The following is a 22,987-nucleotide window of genomic DNA, read 5'->3' as shown; positions in this document are numbered from 1 at the left end:
AATAGTAATAATAAATTAATTACTTATACCCCGCCCATCTGGCCGGGCCTCCCCAGCCACTCTGGCCAACTTCCAACAGGATATTAAAAGCACAATAAAAGATCAAACATTAAAAACTTCTGTAAACAGAACTGCCTTCGGATGTCTTCTGAAAGTCAGATAGTTCTTTATTTCCTTGACATCTTCTGGGAGGGCGTTCCACAGGGCGGGCGCCACTACTGAGAAGGCCCTCTGCCTGGTTCCCTGTAACCTCACTTCTCGGAGGAAGGGAACCGTCAGAAGGCCTCAGCGTCTGGACAGAACGATGGAGGTGGAGACGCTCCTTCAGGTATATTGGGCCGAGGCCATTTAGGGCTTTAAAGGTCAGCACCAACACTTTGAAGCCAGCCACTGGTGAAGAAACTCATATGCACTCTGCACCTCTTTGTTTCTATCACCCACTCTCATCCCAATGCCATCTGATATGCATGCTACTTCCCGCCCCCGAGTTGCGCTGCTTTCCCCACTACCTCTAGCAAAGCCTTTCTCAAATTACTTCAGCCTCATCTTACCTACAGCAACACTGCCACCCCACACCTTGTGTTCACTACTTGTTCTCCAGCAATCTGGGCCAGGGTTGTATTTAGGGCTGGGCAATAAAGCAATACATCGTGTGTGTGTGTGTGTGTGTGTGTGTGTGTATGCACGCTATGCAGAAATTACGATGTGGGAAAAACCCTGAAGCCAGCCAATGTCTCTACTTAGCTCCATCCTTATTACAGAAATCATGATATACAGTGATACCTTGGTTCTCAAACGCCTTGGTACTCAAACAACTCGGAACCCAAACACTGCAAAACCCGGAAGTGTTCTGGTTTGTGAACATTTTTCAGAAGTCGAACGTGCTCTGTTTTTAGTGTTATGCTTCCAATTGGAGTGTCACACTTCCGTTTTGAGTGTTATGCTGAGGTCTGTCTGTTTTTGCTATTTATTTTGCATTTTTGTGACTCTTTTTCGTTGTTGTTTTGTGACTGTGTGGAATCCAGTTCAGCTACTGATTGATTGATGGTGTGTGTGACTGCAGCACATTGTTTATTGCTTTCATTTTATCTCGTTAGATACCGGTAGTAAAATTCATGTTAAATTGCTGTTTTAGGGGTTGTTTTTAAAAGTCTGGAACAGATCAATCCGTTTTGCATTACTTTCTATGGGAAATCCCGCCTTGGTTTTGGAACGCTTTGGTTTTGGAACAGACTTCTGGAACGGATTATTTTGAGAACCAAGGTACCACTGTATCAGTACACAACGTTTACCTGGTGGTATATCACGATGTTGAAAACCAGATACCACCCAGCCCTAGTAGTATTTTGTTTCTATGCAGAAATTATATATTCAGTTAATGTTAAAAGAAAACCCAAACAGCAGCCACAAATAGTGTTGCTAGTTCTCAGCCTTATTTGCCACTGTGACAAGAGCACAGATAACACATACCAGGTGGGTCCTGAGCTGCCATTAGATCATCACTGGCCTAACTTACATTGTAAAGCTGCTTGTCATTTTGCAGCGAATAGAACTGCAGGTGGCCTGGTTTGCCGTTTAGAACCAAAGCTTTAGTTCGAGGGTCAACCATCAAGCCAGTCTTGACGTCACTGCCTGAAAGGAAACAGATGGTTTGAGCTGGAATGCAGTTTCTTTGGAGAAAAGGAGATACACAGGTATATAAATTAACTCTCTGAATCAAACATACCTCTGTTCAATCCTTGAATGACTGTGGAGACCTTCAAGTTGCTGTGTATGATGATGATTTCTACATGAATTTTAAAAGAAAGTTAATAAGGTTAAGAATGAAAGCTGGCATTAAAAGGATTAAAAGGTATATTGTTTACCAAATGATGATTCAGAATCTGCATCAGTCCAGAGAACAGGAGTGGGGAACTTGTCATGCAACAGTATCTAGAGGGCCGCAGATGGCCTTCCCCGGGCATAAAACTGGGGATAATTCAGAAAAAATGGTGCACTTCAAATGGCCAAATATGGCTTGCAGCTTAGGAACATTATTGGATGCAGAACTCTACTTGGCATGGCCAAGACGGATGTGGTGGTCAACAGCACATATGATCAGCCTTAGTTAGATTTGCCAGCTGATATCCCTTCCTTAAAAAGCAGAGACATCACCTTGCCGACAAAGGTCCGTATAGTTAAAGCTATGGTTTCCCCAGCAGTGATGTATGGAAGTGAGAGCTGGACCATAAAGAAGGCTGATCGCCAAAGAATTGATGCTTTTGAATTATGGTGCTGAAGGAGACTCTTGAGAGTCCCATGGACTGCAAGAAGATCAAACCTATCCATTCTTAAGGAAATCAGCCCTGAGTGCTCACTGGAAGGACAGGTCCTGAAGCTGAGGCTCCAGTACTTTGCCCACCTCATGAGAAGAGAAGACTCCCTGGAAAAGACCCTGGTGTTGGGAAAGATGGAGGGCACAGGGAGAAGGGGACAACAAAGGATGAGATGGTTGGACAGTGTTCTCGAAGCTACTAACATGAGTTTGACCAAACTGTGGGAGGCAGTGGAAGACAGGAGTGCCTGGCATGCTCTGGTCCATGGGGTCACGAAGAGTCGGACATGACTAAACGACAACAACAACATCCCTTCCTTGAAAGGAGGGACTTTAAAATGGTTGGGCATGCCCTAGTAACTAGTGCAAGGCTAGGGGCTGATGCTGATTGGAAATCGCAGTTACTTCAGAATGAGGCAGCCCGATTAATGGCTGGTATGAGATACAAGGAGCATGCCACACCCATCCTAGATGAGCTTCCCTGGCTGCTGTGCTAAATCAAAAGTTCTGGTGCTTATCTTTAAAGCCTGCTAATCAGTTTCGCTAGGGAACAGAGAACTCTTTCACTCATGAGTATTTCCCCAATCCTTTCAGACTGGCTGAAAAGGCCCCACTAACTATTAGGCTGGGAGACATTCTTGAACAAGCTTCTTCAGTAGTGGCCCCCAAACTCTGGAACCACTTTCCAGTTGGGAGAGCACCACAGCCTTGCCATTATAAACATTGTTCATTCATATGTACAGCTGCTTAAGGGTCTTTTAAACCAGTACCAATCTCAGGCATACAACTGGCACTGAAAGAAAGCCAGTTCATCGTTGGGTTTGGGCTTAACTGAGGCAGGAAGATCCTCATGGAGCGACAGAGGATATAAATACAAATCCAGAGACAGCAACCCTCCCCCTCCCCACAAGTGCTATAGAATAAATGGAGAGATGCCAATCACAAAGCGGGGAGGGAAAGGGCCGGGGGTGGGTGGGGGGTGGCTGGCTTCAGATGTTGTTGAACTACAACTCCCATCATCCCTGAACACTGGGGCTGATGGGAGTTGCTAGTCCTACAGTACCTAGAGGGCTATCGCTGGTTTCCAATCCATGGCTCAGGTGCTCACGGAAATCTGAAGCTGGAGGTGCTTGGATATAAATGATAGATTTAAGGAGGTCATCACTTTTCAAAACCCAAACAGCCACAGTTGTTTGATATTATAAAGAGGTAGGTTTCTCTCCCCCATTTGAACTTACTGTTATCTGCATGTGAGGTACAAAGGAAGGCTCCATCTGGAGAGACGGAGATGTGCTGTATTGTGGATCCCAACCGGGGCAAGAATTCCTTCTTCGCATCCGACCCATCTCGCCACTGCACTAAGACAGACTCGATTCCGCCACTCAGGAGGCTAGTTCCTATCAAACCGAACAAAATGCATGTGCCTTAGAAATGTAGCACTTTATACATACCCCCACCCACCCACCCACTGTTACTAAGCATGCTGCTCAGTGTGATTGGAGCAATGTGACTTGCCACAGATCTGGTTACTCTCCATGGATATTACAGTCTCGGAGGGCATCATTACCTGTTGCCATATACATTAATCTAGGACAGGGGTGCACCATCTTCAGCCCTCCTGGACTACAACTCCCATCAGCCCCAGACAGCATAGCCAGTGATTGAGGATGGTGGGAGTGTGAGGTTGTGAGCTTACAGGGTAATAGCTCAGCAGTACGTCCTTGCATCACAGGGTGACGTGTCATTCATACGGGGATTCTATGTACGGAGGTGTCTGTGTGTGTAGGACCAAGGCTGCAGTTCTATACAAGTTTGCCTGGGATTAAGGCACAGTGAACCCAATGGGATTTACTTCCCAGTAGATAGGCATAGACAGATTTTGGTGCACAATTGCCATATGGACACAAATGCAAGTGTAATAAATAAATATATGCACATGTACACACAGACTGCGTGGGCTCTTGTGTGCCTGACTATAAGACTGGAAAAAAAATCAGCAACAAGATCAGGAGCAACTGGATTGTGTTTATGAAGCAAAATAGTTATGTTGCAACAAAATCCTCCCACTTGCCATGTCAAACTGCTTCCTGTTTCAGAGAGAAGCCAAGAATAAAATAAACACTGCAGCGGGTCACTTCAAGTTCCCGCTGAGGTCAACAAGATTTTATCTTCACAGCTTTCAACATAGAAAAACCATTTTTGTTTCGTTCCATTTTGCGAGAGGATTAAGTTCCTCCTTCCTCTGCTTGCTGAAGAACCGAAACAGTTTACTTCTGCCTGTCAAACCAAGAGAGTGGCACAAAGCAGGCTCACACTAAAAGTGCTTTTAATGTCACTTTTATGCAGGGGTAGCCATCCCTGTGCTCACAAGATGACTACAACTCTAAACATCCCCCAAAATTGGCCACGGCGGCTGGAGCTGAAAAGAGCTGGAGGCACCAGATAAGCTATCTCTGTCTTTACGCAACACACAGACAACTCTGTTGCTTTTGCCATAGACCCATCTCTAAACCTCCACGCTTTTGCAAGATGCATAGAGATATAACTCTTCTGCTTTGACATTGCTGTGCATTTATATAGCGTATTTCAAAGTGTATTTCACAAGTGTTTTCTGAAGAGAATGTCAGAAATCTGTTTTTCTCAACAACATTCTCTTAATTGCTTCATATTGAAAAGCATCTCAAAGCCACGAACAGAAAACAGAAATCAAATACAAGAGAGTAGAATTTCAGAACTATCATATGCAGACGGGTGAATTTGCATGGAGAGAGATTGCCAGTAAAGTGACTATACTTCGATTCTTTTATACAAGGGGAGGCCATTATGTTCCATCAGACATTAAGGTATTTAATGCAAAATCTGCCTCTCAACTCCTCTACGCCTTGAACATCTGGTTCAATGGCTCATTCTCCAGGTTCGATGGCTTCCAGGCAAAGATTCTCCAGTCTCTTCTACAACTTCCAAATTGTGTTCCAAATGCAATACAGGTGAATGTCCTTTATCAATTAAAGCATGGTGGGCTGCCCTGAGATACTGGCTCAAGATCTCAGTCTTTGGCCTAGGGAAGGGGTTACTTCCATACCTAAACAACGAGGAGTTTATCAGCTCATGGGTGAAAATTATGGTGAGAAAAGCCATTTTGATTGGTATGCCACCTTCTCTCCTGTACCATCTGGGCTATGATACGCCCTTGAATTTCTGAGACAAAGGCTCTGGGACATATCACAAAGTGATCTCTGATCTCAATCTCATGTTATCTGTGGCCCATTAGCAGTAGGAATTCACTATGTGTTCGATTTCAGACACCTGCATATCTTAGAAATTTGTCTCTACCAACTTAGTGGCGTCTTTTCACCCAAGCCAGATTAAATGTATTCCCATCAGAGGTGCTGAATGGCAGACTGAGTGGCATCCCTTATCAGAAAAGGATCTGTGTATGCTCTCGGGACGTGAATAGTATGAGGCATATTTTGCATTGCGGACAATATGAGATAAAAAAAGAAAAGAAAGAAGAAAAGGAAAGGAAAGAGACTTGCTCAAGGCCACTGGTGAGCTGATGGGAGAGGTGAGAGAACTGAAACAGCAAATGTTCCTAGCTCAGGTAACGTTACCTTCAACAGTGAAAGCGAGATCCATAACTTCACCGTGGTGCCAGTGCATTGTGGAGTACGTGTACTCTTTCTTGTGATTAAAATTTCTCCTAGTGCGGGGAAAAAACCCATTCAATTTAGGGCAAACTTTGCAAGTTAGGAGGGATCTTAAGGAGGAGGACTGGTGCACAGAGAGATACATGAAGCACCTTGGGAAACTGCTAACCTATGTTCATTCTTGGGTTCTAATTATATTCTCCTGTGCTTTGCGTACAGAATAAAAACATGTGATTCAGCTAAAGAGCTCTGTTGGCATCAATAGGCTTTCACATGGGTACTGCTCACCAGACAGGGAACTGCAGGCCTAAAGGGGATGGCGCTTTCAAAGCCCAAATAAAATGTACATCCCAAGGTGTATTCCAATGCACATGGTGCATCCATCCTCTCCCTCGGTTAGTTGCCCACTGACAACTAAAACTGGATTAAGGCCAGAAACCTACAATACCAGGTCTTTTACCAATAACCATGAGAATGGTCTGTAGGCAGATGGTGCAGCCCTACTACTGCAACTAAGCAGGTTTGGTCAACTTAAGAGTCCCGGGAACCACATGTAAGCTACTCTTGAGTTCTTTGGAAGAAGACTGGCCTATACATGCAACAAATAAATAGCCCTTGCCCAATTATAGATATGCACTCTTGCCACTATTCAAGTATGAAGATTTAGAGTAAATATTTCCAACAACTATTAAATTGTACAGCAGGCCTCTTCTCCTTTGCCTCCAGCTGCGCTAGGTGAAGTATATCTTTACCACTCCATAATCAACACCTTCTAAGACAGAAGCTTTCTCCGCTGGAATCAAGAGGTGCATTTTATTGCAAGCTTTGGCAGGGAGGAGAGGCCGATACTGTGCCTTTGCATTGCAGACTTGCACTGCAAGATTACAGCAAGGCAGGATATGCATGCTTATCAGAAAACCACTGCCAATAGCAGCAAACGTTTGTCTCACCACAGCCGGATTTTGCCATCGCTGTGTCCGCTTGCTATGCAATCTTCCTTTGGGTGGCAGGCTACGCAGGTGAAGCACTCGTTTGTGCTATATTTCGGATCTAAAGAAAAGCTTCAAAAACAGGAGTAATGGCTTTAAGTTAGTTTGTGGCTGGACTGAGCTGGAAGAAATGTCAACCAATCCCCGGCTGCTCACCAGTGCAAGGAAGGTGGATGGGGGCTACCGTTCCACTTCTGGGAAGTACTAGCAACCACTGAATAAATCTCTCCCCCCCCCCCCGAAGCTTTTCTGATGCAGTAATACCTGCCACTAGGAACATCCAAGAAGAGCACATGCTCTTTGTGTAACTTCGGCCATTTTCCTTTCCATTGTGCTCACTCTGACGAAGTAAAGGTAAAAGTAAAGGACCCCTGGACGGTCAAAGGCAACTATGGGGTTGCGGTGCTCATCTCACTTTTCAGGCCGAGGGAGCCAGCGTTTGTCCACAGACAGCTTTCTGGGTCATGTGGCCAGCATGACTAAACCGCTTCTGGTGCAACGGGACACCGTGACGGAAGCCAGAGCGCACGGAAATGCCGTTCACCTTCCCGCTGGAGTGGTACCTATTTATCTACTTGCACTGGCATGCTTTCGAACTGCTACGTGGGCAGGAGCTGGGACAGAGCAACAGGAGCTCAATGCGTCGTGGGGATTCAAACTGCTGACTTTCTGATCGGTAAGCCCTAGAGGGCTTAGACCACAGCGCCACCCGCATCCCTACAAAGTACAGGCTGTAGCTCATCAGGATAGCACATACTCTGTATGCAGAAAGTTCCAAGATCTCCAGCTAGGGCTGGGAGAGAATCTGGTCTGGACGGATGAACTGACTATATAGAAGGCAGCTTCTATTGCTCCTCCAAGCCTTATCCTAAACCAAATGGGATTTCAGATACTATCATTGGTTCATTTTGTTGTTGGCATCCATTTGTCTCAAGAGAAAATGGAGTGCGCTGGGGGTGTGTGAAGTCAAACCTGGGCAGTGTGTATGGAGATCCTGGACTGCCCAGACGAAAGATCCGCCCCCCAGCCTCGCTGTGGTCCAAAGGAAAGCAGAGCAATACATTTGGCACCAGCTTGGCTGCAGGAGGTGCTGGAAGGAGGCACACAAGGCACCAACCACTATCTTCAGAAACTCCACTCCACATTTGTGTAGGTTTTACTCCTTAGCAGGTAAAAGGAGCGGGGGGCATTGTTTTCTAAACCAATGAACCTCTTGGGCTTGTCGATCAGAAAGTCAGCGGTTCGAGTCTGCACAATGGGGTGAGCTCCCATTGCTTTGCCATCCTAGCAGTTCGAAAGCATACCAGTGCAAGTAGATAAATAGATACCGCTGCGGCGGGAAGGTAAACGGCATTTCCTTGCACTCTGGCGCTCGTCCCGGTGTCCTGTTGTGCCAGAAGCAGTTTACCTTCACCTTTTCCTCTTTAGCCTTTCCTTCTCCAAAGATATTAATAGTTGGGAGATATTCAGATAAGTCATATTTAGAATAGATCCCATAAAGTCAATAGAATTAAACCCATTGATTTCATTGGGTCTATTCCAACTACAGTTTGGACACCTGCTGGGTTTTTCTTTTCTCCATTAATAAGCATAAGTGTTATCAGGGCTACGGACACTTCTGTAAGAAGCAACAGATGCATATTCAAAGCAGCAAAGCAATTACTAGCTGGAGTTGTCTGCCCTTACCTGTAAAGCTTCTTCTTTTTGAAGAAACAGACGACGAGGTAAATGTCGCAAGCAGATACCACATATTCACCCTGTTATAAACAAAATACAGTTTAGTACATACCAGAGTCCAAGTGGATTAAAATGCATGATTAAAAAAAAATTAGAAAATGTGATGGGCAAACTGACAAGACATAAGACAACTACTATGCAAGTCAGCTAAAGCAGCACAATGGTATATTTACAATAAGTGTTTTTACCCCCTTTTAAATCAAATTAAGACATTTTCACCGTGGCTTTTACCCAGAGCGATCTCAAGAGAAATGATGGCTAGTTCAGGTGCCCTGAGAGCTGGATCGAAAGTAGAGTTTAAAGAAACATAGCAAAGATGCTGAACACGGGTGAAGTCAGCCTAGCTGCTGGCGGCAAACCACAAGGCTGAAGCTCCTTTGGCTCCACAGAACTGACCATGTGGTTCTTGATATCCTAAGACATAGGAGTGTACCCAATGGAGTTTTGAGCTTGCATTTTACCAAAACATGCCATACACCCTTTTGTTAACCTGTTTTTGGAACTGGAAGAGTTTCCAAAACAGCCTGAAAAGCAGACCTCATATAAAAGTGATAAATGCCTTTGAGTACACAACAGTTAATGGATAAAAAGGTAGCTCTTTGGATTCCCTCTTAAGGCAAAGAGAAATAGAGATATTTTGTGTCCAGGGTCACAAACAAGGAAGTTTTAGAGAGGGATTTCTTCCCAACTGTACAGAATATGAGTTACAGCAGAACACCTACGCTGTAATGCAGTAAAGGATTTTATGGTAGCTAGAAAGCCACCCTGGCAGCAATTGACATGTCATGGAAAAGCAGAGAAAGCAGAAGGGCCTCTGCATTGGATTGGCTAAATTTCTGAGATATTACTACGGACAGCCAAGGCAAAGAGGCTAGGATTGCAATGAGTAAGGCTGTGGCCGGAGAACAGGCTAAGAAGAGGGTGCGTGCTCTAAGAGCTGAGGAAGCGAGGAAGGATGATTTGACATCAAGTATTTGCATGCAGACCTCTAATATGATATAAAGAAAGAAAGAAAATGTATATACTTCTCTTCCAAGCGCTGTACATTTGGGTGACTGGCTTACACCATCCATAATCAATTCCAGCTCATTGGCTTCTACTTCCTGATCTGGTGTTTTTGGAATTTTCAGTGAAGCTAGTTGAAATTGACCTGATGGAAACAAAATTTATTTCAGTTTTAAACCAATTATTCTCATATAGATGAAAGAATAATTTTTTTTATCACATCTAGCTTTTATCTCATTCATTAGCATGAGTGCAATTAGGCTATTTTTGCTGTACAGCCTTTATTTATCATATTTGCACCTGGTTGTCGTCCCCAGAACTCAAAGCGACATCAACAATGCTGCCTCATTTTATTCTCTTAACAAGCCTGCACAGAGACTAAGTGTACTGTGAATTATAGCAGCATTTGTGGTTCAGTGGCATAATTCTTGCCTGCCACGTGGGAGGCCTAGATTCGATTCCTAGCCAATGCAGCAACATGCACAGACAAAATTATGGCAATGTATATCTACCCAACCTGATGCCCTCCAGCAGGTTGGCAAAAGCTGATGAACACAGTGTTTCATTTTAAGCATGACTGCCACACTAAGATGAGGAGCGTTAAATGCATTGGGGCTAGCCATTCCTACCATTAGTTCTTTTAAATTGCGGTTCATATTCTCTAAATAAAATACCTGCTTGTGATACAGCAGCTTATACTAAAATACCTAAAGCATTCTTTCCATGATAGGCAGTGAACTGGAATAAATCTGTAATCCCACTAATTCACTAGGGGGGGGGGGAATCTGCACTGACGGTAACAGTGCAGCTTGTTCCCTATTTGCAAAGCTGTTGCATGCAATTGTTAACAGATTCTGGGCTGTGTAGTCCCAGCCCACCTATTCTTCATTGATTAGGCTTTCCTGTGTCAGCATACCACAGATAGTGCTGATATACCAGTCACTGGATATCATCCTAACCATAAATGCTTACCAGCCAGAAAAAGCAGTTCACGGGACTGGGCTTCCAAGTTCTGAGCAGCATATATGACATCTATGCCTGCACGCTCCATAAACGTCCAAATCCAAAACAACATACGTGTTTTAAGAAGTCTGCTTAGCATCCTTTTCACAAATTAAGAAACCTATTTCTACTCCTCTGCTGTCCTACAGCACAGGGCGGTCCAACTTTCCATACCAAGTGGGCTGCCGGAGTGCTGCCGCACACTGAACTAAATTTCCATATCGTAAATTGAAGTGTTCACAATACATTTAATATTATTTAATACACACAATTAATATATGTATTTAAATATATTTAATTAAATATATTTAATTAAACACACAATTAATAGATCTAATTACTACACAAATTTAATACGCAAACAGATGCATGCGCTTTTGTTAGCAAAATACGACACACTGTTTAAAAAAGGCTTTAAGATGTTACGTCTTGATTGCTGCTAGTGACTGCCATTAAAGGAGGACCACCCTGCTATAGCAGGAGCATTCAAAATAAACAGGGGACCAGATTTAGCATTCTCTGCCAGCCCAAGGGGTGTTGTGCAGTGTGTGAGAATTATGGTTGCACAATATAAAATACAGCACAACCGTTGTGCTAGCGGAAGCCTGTTGTGCAACAGGTATTGGAGCTGCAACCAGACATTAGAACCATGCTGGCTTCCTATGCCTTCTCTTGCACAAACCATTCCATTACCGCAGCTGGTATACCATTAGGGGACTTTAACTTAGTGATACAGTGGTGCCCCTGCATTGCTGCTTCGCTAGACGAAAAATTCGCTCTACGAAGACACTCGTAGAACGAATTATTTTCATCTAGCGGGGCACCACTGTACATAAATTTCCTCTCTGGGAATTTATTCCTTATAGGGATTCTATCCCATCCCCCATCAGATACAAAATTCTATTTTAGGTATACTTTTATGTTGAGCATTGAACTCATGTGTACTTTTATGTGGAGTTCACATGTATTTTATTTTGTTCACTTTTGATATGGTCTATACTAACAGTCTATAATAACAGTCTATAATAAATAACCAATCCCTAAGATGTGACGAAGCTCCTATGTACCCCCCTTTTCCCCCAAGGACAAGAAAAACAGCAACAAAAAGGAGAAACAGTTTCTTTATCCTGCCTTTCTACTTAACAATAAAACCCCCCAAAAGGCTCACAGTCCTCGTGTTAACAACAATCATAAAAAAGATGCACAAAATTAAAAGAACACCAATGATGACATACCTGATCTTTCATCATTATCTTTTGGGATGATAACAAATACTGAATTCTCAGATCCTGCAAGTGCATAGAATGCAAAGAGTTTGAACCCAACCACCAATGTCTGTAAGAGAAAACACACACACACAAAATCAATCTCTTAAGTCTCATCTAAAAACTAAGCTGAAAACCTATGCAAGTTTATACAAGCCTGCTAGTTAGAAGGTGTGAAACGGGTTTTTTATTAGGCACAATTATCAATAAAGTTGTGCATACAGTTACAGGAGGGTAGCTGTGTTGGTCTGCCATAGTCGAAACAAAATAGAAAATTCTTTCCAGTAGCTGAGTTGGTCTCTAAGGTGCTACTGGGAAGAATTTTCTATTTTGTTGTGCATACAGTTCAGGGATGGAGAACCTGTGGCACTCCACATGTTGTTGGACGGCAGCTCCCATCAGTCCCTGCCAGCATGGAATGATGAAGTTGTAGTCCAACATCATCCTGAAGACCACAGGTTCCCCATCACTTATGTAGCTCATGTCAGTCATGAATCATCAACATAAAACACTGTCCATTCTAAGCCTTCATGGATAAGAAGATGAGAGATCCTGCTTATTAGTCCTTGAAGCTAGACACTCGTATGCTGAAAAGAGCCCATTCACCCCCCTACTCCACTGCAATGCATTTACATTGCAATCCTATACACACTTGGCTGGGAATAAGTCCTGCTCAACTTAACAGTCTTAGTTTTAAGTAGCTATATTGAGGATTCCACTGTAGATGCAGTTAGTGATGACTTGCATCAACCAAGATGCCACAATGCAGTTTGCATAGCAGTGGCAAAGCATACCCAGGTCTGCAAACAGAACATTTACTCATGAATCACAGAGATTTGTTTTATTCATTCCAATGCATACTATTTCATTAATCTAATGAGAAGTCCATGGGCTGCTATGCAGAAAGAAGAGATGCAAAGAAAACATAACAAACCTTGATGAGAATGCCATCCATAAAATCCCAGAGTTTAATAGTGCCATCTAGAGACCAGGAATAGAGCTGGTGGGGGGGAAAGACATATTTATTTATTTTTAATGTATTTTTATTAAAGATTTTCTTGATTTACAAAAGTATGTGCAATGTATTTAAATGATTTGTAAGGTGCTATTCTGGTTTATCTACAAAGCATTTTGATTCTCAGCAGTGCTGATTACTCCCCTTGTATGACAAAAATGCTAACAAAATGTGAAGTGGTTCTAACACCTTTGAAAAAAGCTGTTACTACTTATTTAATTAAAACTGCACATACCATGTTCTCTGCTGAAGATATAACACACAAGCACATTTACGAGAAAAACAGCCCAGAGATGGGATGATAATCAAACTCAACTATAATAGACAAAATGATTGCGACTTATGTCCCAATAAGTATGTCCTAGCGCCGACTGCTCTTCATCAGGAAGAAATGCATTCTATGAGTAACCAAAATACCAGCAGAGATGTAGCTAGTCACATCATTGAGCAGAATGTTCCACTAGTTGTGCCTGCCACATAAGGAAGATGCAGCCTTGAGTCCTTTCAAATTCTTATGTACATAAAGGAGAAGATATGAAGCAGCATCTCCCTTATACAGTGGTGCCTCGCAAGACGAAATTAATTCGTTCCGCAAGTCTTTTCGTCTTGCGGAAATTTCGTCTTGCGAAGCACGGTTTCCCATAGGAATGCATTGAAATTTAAACAATGCGTTCCTATGGGAAAAAAGTCCAAGCCTCCTGCTGGAGAGCGGGGAAAGCGAGCGGCAGAGCAAGCGGCAGAGCGACCGGTGAGCGGGGAGAGCAAGTGGGGGACACGATCCATAGCGGGGGAAGCCAGGAAAGCAAGCGGGGAGCAGGATCCACGGCGGGAGAAGCCAGGAAAGCAAGCGGGGGACACGATCCACGGCGGGAGAAGCCAGGAAAGCAAGCAGGGAGCAGGATCCACGGCAGGAGAAGCCATCGGAGCAAGCAGGGAACGCAGTGGGAAGGCAGAAAAGCAAGCGGGGGACACGATCCATAGCGGGGGAAGGCAGAAAAGCAAGCGGGGGACACGATCCACGGCGGGAGAAGCCAGGAAAGCAAGCAGGGAGCAGGATCCACGGCGGGAGAAGCCATCGGAGCAAGCAGGGAACGCAGTGGGAAGGCAGAAAAGCAAGCGGGGGACACGATCCATAGCGGGGGAAGGCAGAAAAGCAAGCGGGGGACACGATCCACGGCGGGAGAAGCCAGGAAAGCAAGCAGGGAGCAGGATCCACGGCGGGAGAAGCCATCGGAGCAAGCAGGGAACGCAGTGGGAAGGCAGAAAAGCAAGCGGGGGACACGATCCATAGCGGGGGAAGGCAGAAAAGCAAGCGGGGGACACGATCCACGGCGGGAGAAGCCAGGAAAGCAAGCAGGGAGCAGGATCCACGGCGGGAGAAGCCATCGGAGCAAGCAGGGAACGCAGTGGGAAGGCAGAAAAGCAAGCGGGGGACACGATCCATAGCGGGGGAAGGCAGAAAAGCAAGCGGGGGACATGATCCACGGCGGGAGAAGCCAGGAAAGCAAGCAGGGAGCAGGATCCACGGCAGGAGAAGCCATCGGAGCAAGCAGGGAACGCAGTGGGAAGCCAGAAAAGCAAGCGGGGGACACGATCCATAGCGGGGGAAGGCAGAAAAGCAAGCGGGGGACACGATCCACGGCGGGAGAAGCCAGGAAAGCAAGCGGGGAGCAGGATCCACGGCGGGAGAAGCCATCGGAGCAAGCAGGGAACGCAGTGGGAAGGCAGAAAAGCAAGCGGGGGACACGATCCATAGCGGGGGAAGGCAGAAAAGCAAGCGGGGGACACGATCCACGGCGGGAGAAGCCAGGAAAGCAAGCGGGGAGCAGGATCCACGGCGGGAGAAGCCATCGGAGCAAGCAGGGAACGCAGTGGGAAGGCAGAAAAGCAAGCGGGGGACACGATCCACGGCGGGAGAAGCCAGGGGAGCAAGCGGGGAGCAGGATCCACGGCGGGAGAAGCCATCGGAGCAAGCAGGGAACGCAGTGGGAAGGCAGAAAAGCAAGCGGGGGACACGATCCATAGCGGGGGAAGGCAGAAAAGCAAGCGGGGGACACGATCCACGGCGGGAGAAGCCAGGAAAGCAAGCAGGGAGCAGGATCCACGGCGGGAGAAGCCATCGGAGCAAGCAGGGAACGCAGTGGGAAGGCAGAAAAGCAAGCGGGGGACACGATCCATAGCGGGGGAAGGCAGAAAAGCAAGCGGGGGACACGATCCACGGCGGGAGAAGCCAGGAAAGCAAGCAGGGAGCAGGATCCACGGCGGGAGAAGCCAGCGGAGCAAGCAAGGTGAGCGGCGGCAGCAGGAGAAAGCTGGGTGTGGGGAGCAGGGGCCGCAGTAAGGGAGAAGCCGAGGCTAAAATGGCGCCGGACCTACCTCCTCCCTCCCGGAGCGGTGAGTGTTCTGGGGTTTGCGGGGAGCAAAGGGCAGGCTCGGGAGCCGAGGGTAGGCTCGGCTGCTCCACCTTGGAACTTGTGAGCCTCTACGGTGGGAGGAGGCGAGCTGCCGCTTCCGGTTCCCGCCATTGCTGCCGCTCTCCTTGCAGCAGCAGGTTCCGGCTTTTTCTTAAAGTGGTACCGCGCAAGACGATTCGTTTTGCGAGTCACGGCCATTAAAAAATTCGTTTTGTGAATCACCTAAAAAATCGAAAAACCCTTTCGTCTAGCGGGTTTTTCGTCTTGCGAGGCATTCGTCTTGCGAGGTACCACTGTAGATCTGCACATGAGGGTGAGAGAAAATGTTATCTAAGGTATGCAGACCTCGGCCCAGGCAGGGCTTTATAGGTTTTCCCCACAGGTATAATTTGCTCCATTTGAGCTATCCTCATACCTGGCCATAATCATGGATTTGGCTTGGGATTACAACAACAACAACAACAACAACAGCAGCAGCAGCAGCAACAACAACAATATATCAAATTTCTATGCTGCCCGTCATTCAAAGATTATAGGGCCGGTCACCATTAAGCACAGCAAAATTACCTAGGATATTTATCCCAGTTTCCCCCTGAGTGCCAATTTTCTTTCATAAATGTGTTGGTGCCCTGATGTTGATTACAACCCTGGCATATGTGGGCAGGGAACTTAAATCCTTTGCCCTCTGCTATGGTCCCTATATGGTTCTGAAATTTTGCAGTGAAAAAAAGAGGCTCCAGTGGCAGTCTCCTTGCCCCCTTGTAAATTGCTGTCTCAGGCCCTCCAATCCAAATTGTAGTTTGGCTCTAAGATAGGACTAGCGTTGCCAAAATTTTAACAACCTGTAGATGGTTTTGGGGATTCAACAGGACTCCTGTCACTAGGTTGCTGTGACCTTGGAGAACATGTAGACATTCTTCTGTAGCTGTACTGTAGACTTTCACATAGTCACCAGAAGCACACAAAAGGTACCTATAAACAATGAAATCAAAGCCAGAAATCAATTAAAAGGCATTTATAGTACTTGACAGAAATAACACAGGCTAACTTGGAAAATTCTAGAAGCATATTAGATAATATTTATCCATTTTCACATCCAGCATTACATGTAAAAGACCAATTCCCAACTGCCAAAGGTACAGGAAAACCAGACTATTTTTCAGTATGGTCCAGTTCATATCTAATGGATACAAATAGCAAACAATGAATGTGCGGATAAGCAAGTACTCTCAGTAAATTTTTTAGCTGTTTTACTCCTCTCCCAGTTCTCCTACTGCCATGCTATCTGGAGCTAATTTTGGGTGGGAGTTAGCAACTTAAGTCATGGGCCCATAGCTTGTCACCTCCAGACAAACCATACACAGTAAGCAGAACAAACCTTGGCTAAACCAAACCAAAGCTGAGCTTGGTGCAGAGCAGGACTACTGGGGGAAAGGAGCGATGTGGCCATGATTCCTGCAAGTGCATTTTAACCATTGGTTTATCTTGATACACGTGAACCAGGTCATGTAGTATTTAAATGCCACGTGTGATGGCATTTAAATACTATATTAAACACAAGCTGCCACGTGTGCCTAATATGGAGACAGAAAAGTGAAATTTAACTGTTTAAAAAGTATATAAATTTTTGTATTTTGTTTCTCCAAATGATAGCAATAGACCAAAACATGCTTTTAAAATATATTGGCATTAATATACACAGTGCTTAGAGTAGCATAAAATGAGTTTACAGCTCAAAATTTTGATTGGGACAGGGATGAAACACGTTGACAAGAGGAGGGAATGGAAGCAAAAGATAATTGGAGAATGAACTGTGTTGCATTTATTACCATGTGGTTTAAACATGTTTTTGTCATAGTTTCAGGAAGTCTAAGGACTGTTAAAAAGGCCAGTTTATCAGAAGCCTCTTTTGCTCTGGATTGTTTGTACCACATAATATATGGGCTTTTCAAAACTCTTAAGGGGAAAAGGTATAGGCTCAGTGTTAGAGCAGAAGGCATGGGTGCAAGACAATTTCTTATGCTGATCTAGTGTAACACTCCTCTCCTCATTCATTACTTTCACTGTTATAAAGATCTTAAAAGCTTACTGATACTGGGACACAAATCCCGGCAGAATCAGCACTACCACAGTTGCCACACAATGCCTGTTCTGCATTTGCAATTACAGTATAATTTGATAGTTTAGTGTAGCAGCGCCTGCACTTTGAAACTCCCTGCCTGTTGAGAGCAAACAGGCGCCTTTGCTGTACTCATTCCGCTAAAAATACAGTATTCTTGTTCAGGTTGACAGCTGGGGTCATCTTAAATCTGTTTTATTGTTTTAACTTTTGTGTATCTTAGAACAGGGCAGTAAATTTTGCTGGGCATTCTTTTCTTTTTTAAAAAATTGTGGTAGTCGTTATTGTTTCAAATCATAATTTTTAGGAAATTAAAAAGGGAAAAGGATGGAACAAAACCGACCTAAACTGTGCACCTCAGACTGTGTGTGATCATACAGCCCACTCGACCTTATGTAGAAAACCCCCCACAAAACACGACGGGTGGTGGTGGTGGTGGTTATTGGGTTGTTTTTATTTTTGTTATGTATTTTGTGTTTCTACGTTGGTGATTTTATGTTGTAACCGCCCTGAGACCCTTGGGTACAGGGTGGTATAATATTAATTATAGCAATTATATCAGTATTACAACAACAACAATAAAGATAATGAGTCTCTTCACGTGTCTTATAAATAATAATAATAATAATAGTCTCAGCGTGTGTATTAATTATAATGAAGTTAGGCATGTCTTAATAAAAATAAAATAATAATAATAATATCTGTGCATGTCTTAATAAATAATAATAACCTCAGCGCGTGTCTTAATAATAATTAATAATGATGATAATAGTCTTAGCGCATATCTTAATAATACTAACACTAATAATGTGGAGTCTAGGCGCGTGTCTTACTCAGGCGTAAACTCAGCCGCGTTCAATGGGGCTGACGCCGCCGCTCCGCGGCTTAAGCGTTTGGCATTCCTGAAAAGCCCCCACTGAGCCCCTCACCGCCACTCACTTCGAATCGGCCGAAAAGACCGCGCGGCTCCCGCTCAGCCAACTGCCGCCGCAGCGAACCACGCGGAGCTGCTCGGGCGCCACCATCTTCCCTCGGCGACCTCCGACCTCTGACCTCCCCCGACCCGCCTCGCTCCTCCGGAAGAAAGAGTAAAAGCTCCCTTTGCCGCTCTAGCCCAAACCTTTCCTTAGAACTCAATAGCACCACCACCCTCCTCCTCCTCCTCCCGCTCCACTGTCACGACGTTCCAAGAGGTTAGACCCGTACTTCCGTTTTTCTTGCGACCATAGAGATGGAAAGGGATGGGATAGAGGAGCTTTCAAAACAGAAACCGGAAGAACGACGCTCCCCTTTTTCTAGGCTCTATGACTGAAAGTCCGCGTCAGGGTCTGACAGGAAGAACTGGGCATAGAGCTAGAAAAGGAAGAGTCGCGCAATCCTTATTTTGCATAAGGATGAGTTGGATCTCCATCTCGCTTCCAATGCTATGTGTACAGGGTTTTCACCATAGATACATCAGTCGTGGGAAAAGACGCAATATAAAGAGTTCACGGTTAAAGGCGACTTTCCTTTAAATAAAAAACGTTGAGTTTCATTCATTCATTCTTTTAAGGGAGCAGGAGCTGCAGCCTCGTGGCATTGCGCGTTTATTCCGCTTGAGTAAGGAAGGGGATAAACGGCGTGGTGGCAATTGCGTGTTTTTTGTTTTGCTTGGCGCAGGGAGTGTTATGTACAGGTCAAAGCAGGGTATAAAAGATAGAGATAACCCGTTTATGGAAGCCGTTCTGGGGATTAATAATAATGATAAATGAAGGATAATAATTTTTATTTGTAGCCCCTTCTGTCTGGCTGGGATTAGAATTGAAGGCACTCCTTTAGCTAAAACAAAATCATGGGTGGGCGACTTTTTACACTTATAATCCTCTACACCAGCGCTTCCCAAACTTGTGTCTTGCGACAAGTTAGTGTGTTGGCTGCAGTGTGTACCGGTAGGTCCATCACACTAACGCTCCCTGTGCTCCTCCCGGGGCTGGAAAGGGGTTAGTTTGACCTCTGGCTTGCTAGTAAAACTGAATTACAGTAGGCCTACTGTGTCACAAAACGATTCAAAACTGAATTACTGTTTCGCCAAATTATACAGAACTGAATTACTGTGTCACCAAATGAAGCATGTCTAAAAAGTGTGTCCCCAACATGAAAAGTTCGGAAAGCTCTGCTCTACACAAACCTACGTGTGTGTGTACGCCCACCCACCCTACCCCCGTATTTACTCAAATCTACTGCTCACCCTTTTTGGCCAAATAATATTGCGAAAATTAAGGTGCACATTAGATTCGATGGCACATTTACATTTGTCAGCAAATACTTTTTTTTTGTTTCAAGGTTCCGAAAATTGAAGTGCACATTAGACTCGAGTAGCTAAATATGGTATAAATTCTCCATCGTTTGAAGGCAGTATCAGTTTCTTCTTCAAGAGCCTGCTTTGCACCGTGCTGAGAGACCTGACCCTCTAGCTTATTTTAAAAACAAAATGCAGAGCTGTAAGGTTAAATATCATCAATATGCTTATCTCTGCAGACGTTTGCCAACTGAATACCCAACTGCGGTTGAGCACGTGGGTGAGGGAAGCAAGAGTTGTATGTACTGGAAAGAGCATTCCCAGCTTGCCTCGATTAAATAGGAAGAATGATAGAGAATGTGCAACAAAATGGATTATTAATTTAAAGGGTATAGAAGGAACAGCGATCTGCTGGGAGTAAACTGGAGAAAATAGATATCGGGAAGTTCTCTTACTCTAGATTTCGGCACTGACTGTTCATGAAAAATAAAGTAAAATATCAAAAGAAGGGCCATGTTGTAGTTATTTCATAATTCTTAGAAGCTTTATTGCTTGGGTAAGCTGTCTTGTAATGCGGCCTTTGTTTGATTTTACACCCATTTCCCTCCCACTCTTGGTCAGAGAAATAAAACAGATGGCAACCAGGTCAAGAAAAAAAGAGAAAAAAACCAGAAAGCAAGCCAGGCTCCATCATGTGTAACGTGTGAAAAAGGGGTAGGGCTATTGTCTTCTGAATGTGTATGGAAGTATCCCAATAAAGAAACACAATTCCTCCATATGCTGTCTTGAACAATCCCCATTTTAAAATATGGATGCAAATTTGGATCGACTGATCGTGCCTGCCAAAACTGGGAAAGCCATTGGGTGTCACTAGAGCTTCAGAGAAAAGCAATGACAAACCTAGACAGCATCTTAAAAAGCAAAGACATCACCTTGCCGACAAAGGTCCGTATAGTTAAAGCTATGGTTTTCCCAGTAGTAATGTACGGAAGTGAGAGCTGGACCATAAAGAAGGCTGATCGCCGTAGAATTGATGCTTTTGAATTATGGTGCTGGAGGAGACTCTTGAGAGTCCCATGGACTGCAAAAAGACCAAACATATCCACCCTTAAAGAAATCAGCCCTGAGTGCTCACTGGAAGGGCAGATCCTGAAGTAGAGGCTCCAATACTTTAGCCACCTCATGAGAAGAGAAGACTCCCTGGAAAAGACCCTGATGTTGTGAAAGATGGAGGGCACAAGGAGAAGGGGACGACAGAGGATGAGATGGTTGGACAGTGTTCTTGAAGCTACTAACATGAGTTTGGCCAAACTGCGAGAGGCAGTGAAGGATAGGCGTGCCTGGCGTACTCTGGTCCATGGGGTCACGAAGAGTCGGACACGACTGAACGACTGAACAACAACAACAACAGAGCTTCATCTCAGTGCTAAAACATTTGGAAGGAATGGATACATAAAATGAGGGATTATTAGAGCTACTGCGAGTGCTGACATAATGGAATAAAAAAGCGATCTCTTTTCTTCTTAGGGATTTTTTTTTAATGTTTCCATGCAGCAGACATGTGACTTTTTTTTTGTTTTGTTTTTGCAAATGGTCCTATCCACCTCCTCCCCCCCCCCTTAGCAACTCCTTAAGGATTTGTGGTAGCACAATTTTCTCTGCATTGTGAATTGGATTATTCAGATTCTGATTTAACAACTTGCAGACTAGACTGATTTTAAATCAAGTTTCCCATTGATACTACTTATTCCTTAAACTGCGATGCAAATCTGACCACTAAACTGTGTTAGTATACAAGTAATTGAGTACTGGTTTTCCCCGTGTTTCAGTCTTCAATCTTACACCTAGCATGTGTTTGTTGCATTGTATATATTTTTCCATAGAGCCAGTCTGGTGTAGTGGTTAAGAGTTGTAGACTCGTAATCTGGGGAACCGGGTTCGCGTCTCCGCTCCTCCACATGCAGCTGCTGGGTGACCTTGGGCTAGTCACACTTCTCTGAAGTCTCTCAGCCCCACTCACCTCACAGAGTGTTTGTTGTGGGGGAGGAAGGGAAAGGAGAATGTTAGCCGCTTTGAGACTCCTTAGGGTAGTGAAAAGCGGGATATCAAATCCAAACTCTTCTTCTTCTTCTTCTTCTTCTTTTGTATTCTTTCCTTTCTTTTTTACCTAAAGATGGAATGGCTTCAAAATAGACCCTGTATGGTATATAAGAATTTATTGTGACCAGCAGCCATGACACTTGGCACAGTTAAGTATAAGAATACAGGGACCTGATCATGTGAATGTTTGCTTTGTTTCTTTTCAAGCACTAATCCTCCCTGTTTAACTCTGTGTTAGCCCCATCTTCTCTCTCTCTCTCTCTCTCTCTCTCTCTCTCTCTCTCTCACACACACACACACACACACACAAGCAGCAAGTAAAATTGCCTAATTTTAGATGCTGCATTCAAAAGATCTGCAACCAGCAGAATGTTAAAGACTAAGCCAATGTGAAGCAGAATGTTACTGTCATAAAATTTGAGCTAATGGCTCTATGACTAGAAAAATAAAATAAATAAAGCTGGAGAGGAGGCATTCATTTTGCCAGGCCTGATTTCAATTTGTGATCATTCTGAACCATTAACTTGAATAATTGCATGGGAGGTGCTGCAAATTTTGTCCTAGGACTGCAACAATTTGGGGGCCTAAATTCGTTCTATGTAGAATAACATTCCCCCCCCCAATTGACACAATTGTCTAAAAATGTCTATAAAGATTTTTAAATGTCTAAAGATTTTTGCTCCCAAAGGAACCAAGAAGCATAGCTACCTTTCAAGAGAGCCCCCAAGAACTCAATGCAGATCAAAGGTAATTTTTCCACCTGGAAGGGTTGTTGTTGCCTTGCATATGTATATACTCTCCCCAGGTGTGGGATAGCCGCTTGGGGGCACGGAGCGGCAGGTGCACCCTGCAGCCAGGGACGAAGTGAGCTGCCCATGGGGGCGGAGCGAGCCGCCGACGGCGGACATTTGGTGCGCCGCCCACCCGCAACTGCCAAGCTTCCCCCAGCTGTCAAAACGAAGGGGGAAGGGGGGATGCCGCTGGCAAAGCGGCACAGCTCACCCCTTCCCCTGATGGCTTGGGGTAGGCTTAGGAGTCGCGGGAGGGCAGCACACCAAATGTCACCCCCGCAGCGAAGACACCTGGGCCGCACTGCCCCCAC

The 22,987-nt window shown here is 44.7% G+C and overlaps 1 protein-coding gene across 1 annotated transcript in view; it reads right to left on the bottom strand.

The window, feature by feature from the left end:
* WDR75 (WD repeat domain 75) overlaps positions 1 to 18,576 on the bottom strand; it is a 31,226-nt gene extending 12,650 nt beyond the window's left edge. The window contains exons 1-11 of the mRNA XM_033168596.1: positions 18,447 to 18,576; positions 16,231 to 16,360; positions 12,894 to 12,959; positions 11,930 to 12,029; positions 9,713 to 9,837; positions 8,637 to 8,707; positions 6,912 to 7,022; positions 5,926 to 6,014; positions 3,553 to 3,711; positions 1,727 to 1,786; positions 1,517 to 1,632 (exon numbers count right to left, since the gene is read on the bottom strand). Of these exons, the coding sequence (XP_033024487.1) occupies positions 1,517 to 1,632; positions 1,727 to 1,786; positions 3,553 to 3,711; positions 5,926 to 6,014; positions 6,912 to 7,022; positions 8,637 to 8,707; positions 9,713 to 9,837; positions 11,930 to 12,029; positions 12,894 to 12,959; positions 16,231 to 16,360; positions 18,447 to 18,532 (1,113 nt within the window). The 5' untranslated portion in view covers positions 18,533 to 18,576. The remainder of the gene's footprint in view (positions 1 to 1,516; positions 1,633 to 1,726; positions 1,787 to 3,552; positions 3,712 to 5,925; positions 6,015 to 6,911; positions 7,023 to 8,636; positions 8,708 to 9,712; positions 9,838 to 11,929; positions 12,030 to 12,893; positions 12,960 to 16,230; positions 16,361 to 18,446) is intronic.
* Between the last annotated feature and the right edge of the window lie 4,411 nt (positions 18,577 to 22,987).

This window comes from Lacerta agilis, chromosome 1, assembly GCF_009819535.1.
Source record: "Lacerta agilis isolate rLacAgi1 chromosome 1, rLacAgi1.pri, whole genome shotgun sequence".
NCBI lineage: Eukaryota > Metazoa > Chordata > Lepidosauria > Squamata > Lacertidae > Lacerta > Lacerta agilis.
This window is presented reverse-complemented; position numbering and strand designations above follow the sequence as displayed.